This window comes from Chiloscyllium plagiosum, unplaced genomic scaffold (genome assembly GCF_037043375.1).
Source record: "Chiloscyllium plagiosum isolate Xiang-an unplaced genomic scaffold, Cpla_swu_hap1 HiC_scaffold_44, whole genome shotgun sequence".
Lineage (NCBI taxonomy): Eukaryota > Metazoa > Chordata > Chondrichthyes > Orectolobiformes > Hemiscylliidae > Chiloscyllium > Chiloscyllium plagiosum.
This window is the reverse complement of record NW_028270182.1, coordinates 21978696-21991390: the sequence shown is the minus strand read 5'-3', so window position 1 is coordinate 21991390 and position 12695 is coordinate 21978696. Positions and strand designations below refer to the sequence as shown.

Sequence of the window (12695 nt, the reverse complement as noted above, 5' to 3'; positions counted from 1 at the left end):
CAAACCTGGAATCAGTGGGAATCAGAGAGAAATTACCTCACACCAAGGATAATGATGGTGTTGACGGAGATCAATCATCAGAGTTCCAAGTCACCTATGCAGGAGTTTTTCAAAGTAGTATCCTAGGCCAGCTGTCTTCAGTTGTTTCATAAATGACCTTCCCTCCATCATAAACTTAGAAGTAGAGATGTTTGCTGATGAAAAACTGCATGAATCCGTGTAAGATTATACAAATCCCTTTTTTAGATTGGAATCAGTCTGAACATTGGGGCACAGACAACTTCACACAGGGCACCTCACACCTTAAATGCATTATCTGCGCCAACATGGTTCCTATTGTTAAAGTTCACTTGAGAATGTAACTTTAAGAAAGTTCTGGAATTTACACATGAAAGAACTGAAACCAACTTGCCCATTCTAACGGATGAAAAAGACCTGGCTTGTTTGTTAAGACTCTCAATATATAATTTCAGTTACATCACACTGTAAACTTTTGCTATAAATTCTGTGTCCTACGATCTTATACTCCACAACCACCTGATGAAGGAGCAGCCCTCCGAAAGCTAGAGCTTCCAATTAAACCTGTTGGACTATTACTTGGTGTTGTGTGATTTTTAACTTTGTACACCCCAGTTCAACATCGGTTCCTCCAAATCATGATTGCACAGTGTTCAGCACCATTCACAACTCCTCAGATACTGAAACAGTCCATGTTCAAATGCAGCAGGACCTGGACAATATACAGGCTTGGGCTGAAAAGTGGCAAGTGACATTCATGCTATACAAATGTCAGGAAATGCTCATCTCCAAGGAGAGACAGCCCATGATATACATAGAATCATAAGGAGCCCTTTGGCCCATTGCATCTGTACCAAGAAAAAAACTACTGCATATCTACACTGTACAGTCTTTCCAGGACTTAGCCCATAGTCCTGAATATTGTGTAATTTTAAGTGCTCATCCAAGTACATTTTAAAGCTTGTGAGGTTTCCTGCCTCAACTCTCCTCCCAGGCAGTGCATTCCAGCTTCCCACCACCCTCAAATCTACTCTAAACCTCCTGCACTTCACCTTCATGTTATGTCTCCTTGATATTTGACCCCTTCACTCAGGGAACATGCCACTCATAATCTTATACATGTAAATCAAGCCCCCTCTCCACAAGTCACTGTGGATCCCATGTGCTCTTACCACCTTTATCCCTCTCCCATGTGGGACCTTGTCAAAGGCTTTGCTGAAATCCAAATGACCTACATTGGCCTCGTCTACACACCTGGTTACCTTTCAAATTTCAATTAAGTTTGTCAGGCATGGCCTCCCTCTGACCAAGCCATGGTCTCTCTTATCAAACCTTGTCTCTCCAAGTAGAGATTAATTCTCTCCTTCAGCATTTTCTCGAATAGTTTCCCTACCACTGATGTGAGACTCACTGGTTCAGCTCGACCAGCCTCCTTAAAAGGTGGAACTGCATTCGTTGTCCTCCAAGCTGCTGGCATCTCTTCTGTGACCAAGAGAAGTTAAAAACTTGGGTCACAAGCAGCATGGTGGCTCAGTGGTTAGCACAGCTGCCTCACAGTGCCAAAGGTTGTCTCACATGCAACTCTTCAGGAGGAAAAAACATCAAGAAAAAACAGAGAGAGGGAGAGAGAGTATTTGGGAGAGGTGTACCGCAGCCCCCAAACCCAGCAACTGCTATTGAAAAACTAAAACTAAACATCCTGGCTCTGGGAGAGCTTGACCCCAAACGTTCAGGCTGCTTCTATTGTACCAACCTTTACAAAGCATCCCAAGGCGCCTCAAGCTGTTTATTGGATTCAGATCGACAGCTTTTCATCTTTGTCTTGCACCTCTCTTCAAAACAAAAAGGACAAAATACACTTAAAGCCATAATATTGCTACACCCCAGCCCCCAGTTCTTCTGCAGCACAGAATCTTCCAGTCCTTAAGGCAATAAACAACTCCTTGGAAGCTTTGCTTGACTGTTTCTTGTAAACAGTAGGTAACCCACATCACGCATTAGGCTGTTGACCTCATTTCCAAGAAATCCCTTGGCAAAAACTCTTCATTGCAAAGGATGCCCAGATAGTTAAGAAAAATCTTCCGGATAGCTCTTAAAGATAGATATGTATTCCCAACAAAGCAGGAAAGGTTTCTGTCCATGTGCCAATCAATTCCTTTCAATCCGTTTGCACCTTGGCCTTCTATATTCCGGTCATTATAAACTTAGTTTACATAACTTTTTCTTGTGATCTTGCATTCTTTGACATGGTAACATTCCAGTGAACATCTGCACACCTTTCAAGATTATTTGGTTGTATGTCAGATCTGGTGTTCAGAGTTGCTTTAATGTGTTGCCTGAATAGCGCTTTCTACAATTATTGTGAAACATCCTCCTTTTCATAGTCAAGACCTCTCATTGTAAAAGTTAAAATTCCATTTTAATTTTATTTGTGGACCTGGCTCTCTCATTTTAATGATCAGGGCACACTTTAACCCCTTTGGAGCACAGCACCCCCTGAACTGAGTACAATTCTGAAGAGTATTTGTAGTGGAGGGACCTAATGTATGAGGAACCAAGGTTCAAATGTGTGAATCATTTAAGGTGCTGGCTAGGTTAGGAAGAAGTGAGTTGATAAAACGTGGAGCTGGAAAGGCACAGCAGCATCGGAGGAGCAGGACGTCGACGTTTCGGGTTAGGACCCTTCATCAGGACACCAAAGTCCCAACCTGAAACATCAGCTGTCCTGCTGTCCAATGCTGCACGATCTGCTGTGCCTTTCCTTCCAGCTCCACATTTTATCCACTTTGACTTCCAGTGTCTACAGTCTTTTCTATCTCCAAGTCGCTGAGAAACAAGTGAATTGGGTTAACTGGCAAAGGCAGGGTTGTGAAAATGGCTTAGTGGCTGTTGCTGAAATGTGCAGGCTGAATAGCCTCCTCCTGTACTGTTTTACATTTTTATGAAAACAAACCGTCTCGCACATCTGTAGAGAAGCTCCACTTATTGTAGTTTTGCACATTCAATTAATCTGCCAATGTCGCTTTGTAGGTTTCTCCCCTCCCCACCTCGATCACTAATTACCACCAATCTTTGTGTCATTAACAAGCTTAAAAGTTTGATCTTTATTATGTTATCAGGGTTGTTAGTAAATATATCGAGTAGTTGAGGCCCCCAACACAAATCCTCATGGGATCCCACTAATCACCAGCTTCCAGTTCAAGTGTCTACCTGTTGTCCCTACTCTCTAATCAATAACCTAACCTGTTTGCTTTGATTTTAGCTCAGTCTTTCATTTGAGCCACATAAGAATGCTTGTGGAATTCTATCAAAGTCACCTCCTGAAAAATGTTGGTTTGGATCATTAGATAAAAACGCACCTTCACCACTGGCCGGGCCAGCATTTGTTGACTACAACTAGTTACCCAGAGAGGAGTTAAGTGTCAACTGGCTGTGGGTCTGGAGTTACATGTAGACCAGACCAGATAAGGATGGCACTTTACCTCCCTAAAGGACATTACTGATCCAGATGTTTTTTTCCTGACTGTCGGCAATGGTTTTTCATGGTCATCATTCGTTACAGATATTTTATATTGAATTAAAATTCCACCATCAAGGATTCTAACCCATACCTAAAACATTACCAGGGTCCTTGGATTAAAAGTCTGGTCATAATACCACTAGCCACCATCTCCCCTTACTTTTGCAATTTCTTCACTTACTTCCTTTTACACTGTCTGCGAATTAACTTGATTTGATAGGCTGAATGGCCTCTAACTGAGCTGTGCTTATTTTCTGATTCAACTTGTGGTTTGATTGGTATTTTTGACAGTGGGTCTGAACAGCAGTTCCACTGGCCTTCCCAGTCTGGATACCTCAAGATTAATGCATCTTCATGTCTGACAGGTTACCATAGTGACCAATGACATCATGACTATAGGAGGTGATAGTGGCCATTTACGCTGCCAAGGCGATGTGGAAAAAGCTGATGTGGTTGATGGTAAGTGAATGCAGTCCAAACATACTTAGTTTCAGGTGATCTTCCAGTGTGGGTGGCAAGAGAGGAAACTTTCAGCATCATGAGCCTTCCATTTAAGCCTAAACTGGCTGTGCAAGCAGTTATTTTTCCACTAGTTATCACTGCGAGCAATAGTGAAGGTTTATAATATATTATCATTTGGGAATTTGGATTAAAAACTGAGGTAAATGGATTTTCAGTTCTGTGGAATTGATTTTTTTTTCAAAGCCATTTCTCAACAGAGAGTATTTTGGGTGGCACAGTGGCTCAGTGGTTAGCATTTCTGCCTCACAGTACCCGGAACGGGGCTCAATTCCACCCTCAGTCTGTATGGAGTTTGCACGTTCTCCCTACATCTGTTCTTTGTGGGTTCCTCCCACAATCCAAAGATGTGCAGGTTAGGTAGATTACCATGCTAAATTGTCCATAATGACCAGGGATGTGCAGGCTCGTTGGTTTAGAGATATAGTGGGTCTGGGTGGGCTGCTCTTCAGAGGATCAGTGTAGACTCTGGGCGGGAATGGCCTGCTTTCACACTGTAGGGATTCTGTTTTAAAGAAAATTTTTTCAAAAGTTGTGTTAAATGAGTTTAAATACCATTTTTAAGCAAGCATTTCATTTCAGCTAAATGATAAACAACCTGGGGAGTTAACTGAGGAAGTGTTTATAAAGCTGGACCTTTTTGACATGGAGAAAGAAGGGTCAGTGGCTGCAATGAGGTTTCAGTGAAGGAGAACAGTTTCATGCCAGCAGAAGGGCAGTTGAGCTTGTTGCATTTTCAAGCTTTAAGAGCTGGCAAAAAGTCTTAAAACTGTTTTAGCACTCAGTCAGGGAAAGTCAATAAAGAGGCCAGTGTCCATGTACCTCAGGGAGAGACAGTAATGGAGAGGATTGCATCTGGTGAATGTACAGAGTTACTGAAGCGAAAGATTTGCAAATTTGTCAGTTAAGTAAGAAACTAATTAGTTAAGATAGGAGTGAATACTTCACTGGGGTTGAGTGCCTGTAAAGGATATCACAGAGAAAGGAGTTAAATTTATCTTTGGGCTGAGTCATAATATCTTTCTAAATTGACTTCAATAGTTTTGCTTTTTTTTCTGTTGTGTGATAAGCTTCTGTTATTTTGCTGACTTAAAGACATTGTCACCCTTGTGTTAATATGTTCAGTGACTCACCACCATGGTAGCCAAACTGCAAAAGTAAAACTTCTGATCTATCAAGTCAGGATTCACTCTAAGATCGGACTTCTTGAGAATTGTCATCAGCTTGGTTCATAAGACCAGACCAGAAGAGGAAAGACTTGCAGTTGTGTAGCACCTTTTCTCAGCCTCAGGACACCCCATTCTAACCAGCAGACAGGGAGCAGGCAGGCAGTTCTGTAGCTGAAGGCATGACCCAAGGATGGTGTGGTGCCTCTCTGGTTCCAGGGTCAGGGATAACACTGAAAGGCTGCAGGGCATCCTGAAAGGGGAGGGTGGCGAGTTACATACCAATCATTTTGGCAAAGTGAGTAACGAGGTCTTGCATCAAGCATTCTGGGAGCTAGATGGTAGATTAAAAAGCAGGACGTCAATGGTTGTATTCTCTGGATTACTCCCAGTGCCACGTGCTAGCGAGTATGGAAATAGGAAAATAGGACAGATGAATGTGTGGCTCGAATTGGTGCAGGACGGAGAGCTTTAGATTCCTGGATTATTAGGACCATTTTTTGGGGGAAGGTGGGACATATCCAATTGGAACGATCTGCACCTGAACCACACTAGGACCAATACCATTGCAGGTAGGTTTGCTGATGCGGTTGGGGAGGACACATCATGCTACAGTAAAAGGAAGCAAGTCAGAGTCAGTTCAGCTGTACGGAGTGTCAAGAGAGTAAGACTAGAACATAGAACAGTACAGCACAGTTCAGGCCCTCTATGTTGTGCCAACCTTTTATCCTACTCTAAGGTCAAACTGATGTCCATACCCTTCATTTTACTATCATCCATCTGCCTATCCAAGAGTCGCTTAAATGTCCCTAATGCCTCTGACTCTACTCCCACCGCTGGCAGTGCATTCCACACACCTACCACTCTCTGTGTAAAAGACCTGCCTCTGACATCTCCCCTGAAGCTTTCTCCAGTCATCTTAAAATTATGCCCCATTATGATAGCCATTTCAGCCCTGGGAAAAAAATCTCTGGCTATCCACTCTATGCCTCTGATCATATTGTACACCTTTATCAAGTCACATCTTATCCTTTTTCATTCCAATGAGAAAAGCCTTTCTTCATAAGACCTGCCCTCCAGTCCAGGCAGCATCCTGATAAGTGTCCTCTGCACCCTCTCTAAAGCTTCCACATCCTTCCTATACTGAGGCAACCAGAACTGAACACACTATTCCAAGTGTGCTCTGACCAGGGCTTTATAGAGCTGCAGCATAACCTTGCAGCTCTTAAACTCAATCCTCTGTTAATGAAAGCCAACACGCCATGCGCCTTCTTTAAAAAAGTCGAGTGTGTGTTGCTGGAAAAGCACAGCAGGTCAGGCAGCATCCGAGGAGCAGGAGAATCGACGTTTCAGGCCGGAGCCCTTCATGAGGAATGCTTGGGTGGCAAATTTGAGGGATCTGTGAACGTTGGCCCCAAGATCCCTCTGTTCCTCCACACTGCCAAGAATCCTGCCTTTAACCCTGTTATCTGCATTCAAATTCAACCTTTCAAAATGAATCACTTCACACCTTTCCAGGTTGAACTCCATCTGCCACTTCTCAGCCCAGCTCTGCATCCTGTCAATGACCTGTTGCAACCTACAACAGCCCTCCACACTATCTCCAGCTCCACCAACTTTCACATCATCCGCAAAGCTGCTAACCCATCCTTCCACTTCCTCATCCAAGACTAGGTGGTCCTTAACACTGTGTGTAATAGATAAGATTGCCGAGTTAAAAGTGTGGATTGACATCTGGGAGTGTGATGTTGTCATCACAGAAAAATGGTCAAGGGAAGGGCTGGACTGGCACCTTAACATTCCAGGCTCGAGGATCTTGAGACAAGGCAGAAAAGAGTGTAAAAAGGATGGTGGTGTCAATTACTGCAATAAAGAGAGATGATATCCTGTAAGGGTCCTCAAAGGAGGCTTTGTGGGTAGAAGAGGCAGACACTTTACTGGGAATTTATTGTAGTCCCGCCAAAGAGTTGGTGGGAAGTAGAAGAGCAAATATATAGACCGTCCACAGAGGTGTGTAAGAGTAATAATTGAGTAACTATGCTAGGGGATTTCAACTTTCCAAACGTAAATTGGGATAGTCATAGTGTTAAGCATATAGATGGGGCAGGATTCTTGAAATGTATCCAGAGGAGTTTTCAATAAGGGACACCACAGTGTTGGCCTGCAAAAGGTGGCTTTGGATTGGTGGGGGAAGGCAGATTTTTATTAAAATAAAGCAGGATCTAGTCAAAGTTGACTGGGAACAGATCCTTGTGGGTAAGACTACAGCGGAGCAGTGGCGGGGCATTGAGAAAGCAGCAGCAGTTAGTTCGGGTGTCCAGGTCAATTCCGGACTGGATGAGGAAGAAGCGGAAGGCCTTTAGCAAGTCGAGAGGGAGCAGTTCAGCTGCAGCCTGAGAGGAAATGCTAGAGGGAAAGCAATTAGAAGAGCCAAAAGGGATATGAGAAAGGACTTGCGAACAGAATGAAGGAGACTCCTAAGATGTTTTCTCAATATATTAAAGAGAAGAGATTAACCAGGGAAAGCGTTGGGCTTATTAGGGACCAAGGGGGCAACCAGTGTGTGAAGCAGCAGGATATTGGAAGAGTGTTAAATGAATACTTCTCTTTGGTCTACACTCTGGAACGGAGAATGTAGGTATGGAATTCAGGAAAAGAGACTGTGAGGAACTTGCACAGTTTGACACAGGAAATGAGGATGTATTGGAGGCTCTGCCAGGCTTAATAATGGAAAAATCCCTTGGCTCAGATGAATTGCATCCCAGACTGCTATGAGAGGTGAAGCAGGAAAGTGCAAAGGCTCTGACACAAAGTTTTAATTCCTCTCTGGCCATGGGGGACATGCCAGAGGTCTGAAGGACAGCTAATGTGGCTCCATTTTGTAAGGAGGATGGCAGAGATGAGCCAGGAAATTACAGACTGGTGAGTCTCACATCCCTGATAGGGAAACTTAATACATAAGGTTAATAGCCACTTGGAAGGGCATGGATTAAGTAGAGATAGTCAGCACAGCTTTGTCAGAGGGTGGTCACTTGATTTGATTTGTGATTGTCACATGTACCTAAGTACAGTGAAAAGTTTTGTTTTGCGTGCTATACAGGCAAATCATAACAAACAAAGATCAGAGCAAGGGATACAAAGTTATAGCTGCAAAGAAGGTGCACAAAAAGCAAGATCGACATTCGATTTGAAATTTGAGATGTCCATTCAGAAGTCCAATAACAGCGGGGGAGAGGCTGTTCTTAAACCAGTTGGTATGTGTGTTTAAGGTTGCATCTTTTGCCTGATGGGAGAGGTTGGAAGAGATTATAATCCCCAGGTGGGTCTTTGATGTTGGCTGCCTTTCTGTGGCATCGAGAAATGCAGATAGATGGAAGGTTGGCTTGTGTGATAGTTTGGATGGTGTTCACATTCTGTAGTTTCTTATGGTCCTGGGCAAAGCAGTTGCTGTACCAAGCTGTGATGCATCCAGATAGAATACTTTCTGTGCTGCATCTGTAAAGGTTGGTGAGGATCTTTATGGCCTTGCCAAATTTCCAAAGTCTCTTGAGGAAGAAGAGGGTTGTTGTGCTTTCTTTACCATCGCATCACCGTAACTTGAAAGGGCACGGGTTAATTAGGCTTTGTCGGAGAGAAGTCTTGCCTAATAAGTTTGTTAGAATTTTTCAAAAATGTGATGCAGGTATGTTGATGTAGTTTTTGACAAGATACCATGTGGGGAACTGATAGAGAAGTTGAAAGCACATAGAATTCAGGGAAACCTGGCAAGGTAGATCTGAAACTGGCTCAGTAATATAACACAAAGGATAGTGGTAGAAGGCTGTTTGAGTGACTGGAGGCTGGTGTCCAGTGGTGTACCACAAGGATCAATACTGACACCCTTATTATTTGTTATATACAGAAATGATGTAGGTGAAAATATGGGAGGAATGTTAAGCAAGTTTGCAGACAACACCAAGGTAGGGTGGTTAATTGTGAGGAAGATAGTTGTAGGTTGCAGGAAGACATAGATGGGTTGGTCAGATGGACAAAGCAGTGGCAGGTGACATTTAACCCTCAAGTGCAAGATGATGCATTTTGGAAGAAACAACAAGATGAGAGATTATTTAATGGTAGGACTCTGGGTCGCTTGGAGGAACAGAGGGATCTTGGGTAATTATTCACAGATCCCTGAAGTCAGCAGAGCATGTGAGTAGGATAGTTAAGAAGACAAATGGGACATTTGCTTTCATCAGTTGTGGGACAGAGTATAAGAGCAAGGAGGTAATGTTGGAGTTGTGCAGAGTGTTGATTCGGCCATAGTTGGAGTACTGTGTGCAATTTTGGGCACCTCACAACAGAAAGAATATGATAATACTAGAAAGGGAACAGAGAAGCTTCACCAGGATGTTACCTAGGTTGGAGAAATGGAGCCATAAGGAAGACTGGATAGGCTTGGATTGTTTTCTTTTGAACAGCGAAGACTGAAGGGGAACAGGATTAAGGTGTACAAGATTGTGAGGGGTATGGACAGGATGAATAGAGAGCAGCCGTTCCCTTGGTTAAGGGGTGAATCACAAGGGGATGTAGTTCTAGGGTAAAGGTCAGGAGATTCAGAGGGGATTTGAGGAAATTTGTTCACTCAAAGAATGGTGAGAATCTGGAATGCACTGCCTGAGAAGATAGTGGCTAGAAACCTTACATCCTGTAAAAAATATTTGAACGAGCACTTGAAAGGAAACTGGGTAAGTGCAGGAAATTAGGATTAGCGCACCTTTAGTGGTAGCTACGTTGGTTCAAACTCAATGGACCTTTTCTGTGCTTCATGACTTTATGACTCTGGCTTTCTGGTGGGGTAGGACTCTCCACTCAATCCTGTCTCCTCCAGGTATCATCATAAAATCAAAGAATCCTAACAGTGTGGAAGCAGGCCATCTTGTCCACATCGCCAGTCCGAAGAGCATTCCACCCATACCCCCAATTACCCTTTCCCTGTAACCCCGCATTTCCCATGGCTAGTCACCCTAACCTACACATCCTTGGACACTATGGGCAATTTAGCATGGACAGTCCACCTATCATGCATGTCTTTGGACTGTGGGAGGAAACCAGAGCACCCTGAGGAACCTCAAGCAGACACTGGGGAAAATATGTGAATTCCACACAGTCGCCCAAGGCTGGAATTGAACCCAGGTCCCTGGCGCTATGAGGCAACAGTGCTAATGACTGAGTCACCGTGGCATCCGCAGGTATCCAATAGGTAATTTTATTCTTTCCCATTAACCCTCTGTTGTTCTTTCCTCAGGTATTAAGGAGAATTTGTGCTGGACACCACCGCCTGAAGTGAATCCCATGAAAACATGTGAATATCAAGCACTTTGTGCAAGGTTCAAGGAACTCCTTCCATTGCCAGGTGAAGAGAGAGATTTTCATACTTTGGGACCGATTTGAACAACAAACATACTTGGGGACAGAGGTGCTGGTCATCTGCACCAGGGTATCAGCAGCAGCCAAAACCTCAAGTTTCAACAATGGGCAGATTATTGGAACATGGTTAGACTGAGAGCATGACAGCTTCTGGCTGCAAAAGTGTCATTATTGTATGGAACTGTTATTAAGCAATGAGATTGGGTTGGAGACGTTGGATTTGTTTTCCTCCGGGTGGAGGAGATTGTGGGGAGATTTCATCAAAGTGTATGCAATGATGACCAGATTGAATGAGACAGACAAGGAAAGGCTTCTGTCAGTTAATGGTGCACGGACGAGGGAACACAGATTTAAGATTTTTAGGTGACAGAGACAGGGGTGGAAGCAGTGAAGATGCACAATTTCAAGAGGAAATCAGACACATGAATGAAGGAAATAAATCAGCAGGCGCTATAGGAAAAGGATGGTGGGAGTGGGACCAAGTGGACAGTTCAACAGAGAACTGCAAGATTAGTCACGTCGGGATTGCACAAGCACACTCCATGTCAGCAGCATTTGTGGTAAGCTAGCAGAGTTAACGTTTCAGGTATAGTGATCCTTCTTCAGAACTGAGTGTAGCTAGGAAAAGGTTGGTGTACAAGCTGCAGGTGGGATTGGGGGAGGAGTAAGCAATAGCTGGAGATGGAGCCCCAAGAGAATATTAAATGGGCAGACAAAGGAATTGGTAAAGCCGAATCAGTAGCTGCTAAAGGGGACTACTACTGGCTGACCATGAGTTGTTTGTGGTAGCAGCCGATGTGATGACAAGGCCTGGTGTGTGGGAGCTGGGGTAGGAGCGTGGGTGAAGGTGCTCAGGACCTAAAAATGATTGAATTCAATGTTGCCACCTGAAGGCTACATGGTCCCAAAGTGAAAAATGAGATGCTGGAGCACCACAGCAAGCCTGAGACAGTGGTGTTGGTCAGTGAACATCATGGTGTGTTAAAGTGGCAAGTAACAGAAGCTCAAGATCAATTTTGCAGACAGAACATAAGTGTTCTTTAAAACAGTCACCCAGTCTGTGTTTGAAGTGTCCCATCACTGATATCGGATTGGTGGCAACCAAGTTATGCACAAGCAGACCACACAAACGTCAAATTGGGGCAGCTGTAAAGAGTGTGAAGGAACATAATGGCCTGAACGTATGTGTAAACCGATCTCTGAAGGACGTGTAGAGGGTGTGGTTAGCAGAGCTCTCTGACTAGAGGTATTGAGTAGAAAAGTAGGGAAGTTATTTTGAATTTTTGCTGAGCCTTATTAGGCACCGACTGGAGTATTGTGTCCACTTCTGGTACCCACACTAATTGGAAAGGATGTCAAGATCAGAGAGAGGGTGCAGAGGATATTTCCTGAACTATTCCAGAGATGAGGAAGGTTTTAGCAATGAGATTGGGTTGTAGAAAGTGGCCTTGTTCTCCCTGGAACAAAGAAGATTGAGGAGAGCTTTGATTTTGATATCATATTCATATTCTTTATTCATATATAAGGAGCAAGAGGGTAATTAAGGAAAGGGTTGGCCACTCTGGGACAAAGGAGGAAAGATATGTGCGGAGTCAGAGAAACTGGGTGAGATTCTTAAGTACTTTGCATCGCTATTCACCAAGGAGAGAGACGTGGCGGATGTTGAGATTAGGGATAAATCTTTGATTTCTCTAGGTAAAGTCAGTATAAGGAGGGAGGAAGAGTTGGGTATTCTAAGGTGGACAAGTCCCCAGGTCCAAATGGGATCTATCCCAGGTTACTGAGTGATTCGAGAGAGGAAATAGCTGGGGCTTTAACAGATATATTTGCAGCATCCTTGAACATGGGGGAGGCCCCAGAGGACTGGAGAATTGTTAATATTGCCCCCTTGTTTAAGAAGGGTAGCAGGGATAATCCAGGTAATCACAGACCTGTGAGCCTGCCGTCAGTGATAGGGAACCTGCTGGAAAAGATACTAAGGGATGGGATATATACCCATTTAGAAGAAAAAGGGCTTATCAGTGATAGGCAGCATGGTTTTATGCAGGGAAGGTCTTGTCTTACAA

At 43.8% G+C, this 12695-nt stretch overlaps 1 protein-coding gene across 8 annotated transcripts in view; it reads left to right on the top strand.

The window, feature by feature from the left end:
* neurl4 (neuralized E3 ubiquitin protein ligase 4) overlaps positions 1 to 12695 on the top strand; it is a 220178-nt gene that overhangs the window by 188024 nt on the left and 19459 nt on the right. For all 8 annotated transcript variants that reach the window (XM_087983019.1, XM_087983018.1, XM_087983014.1 and 5 more), the window contains 2 exons: positions 3904 to 3997; positions 10508 to 10615. In XM_087983019.1, coding sequence (XP_087839145.1) covers positions 3904 to 3997; positions 10508 to 10615 — 202 coding nt within the window. The remainder of the gene's footprint in view (positions 1 to 3903; positions 3998 to 10507; positions 10616 to 12695) is intronic.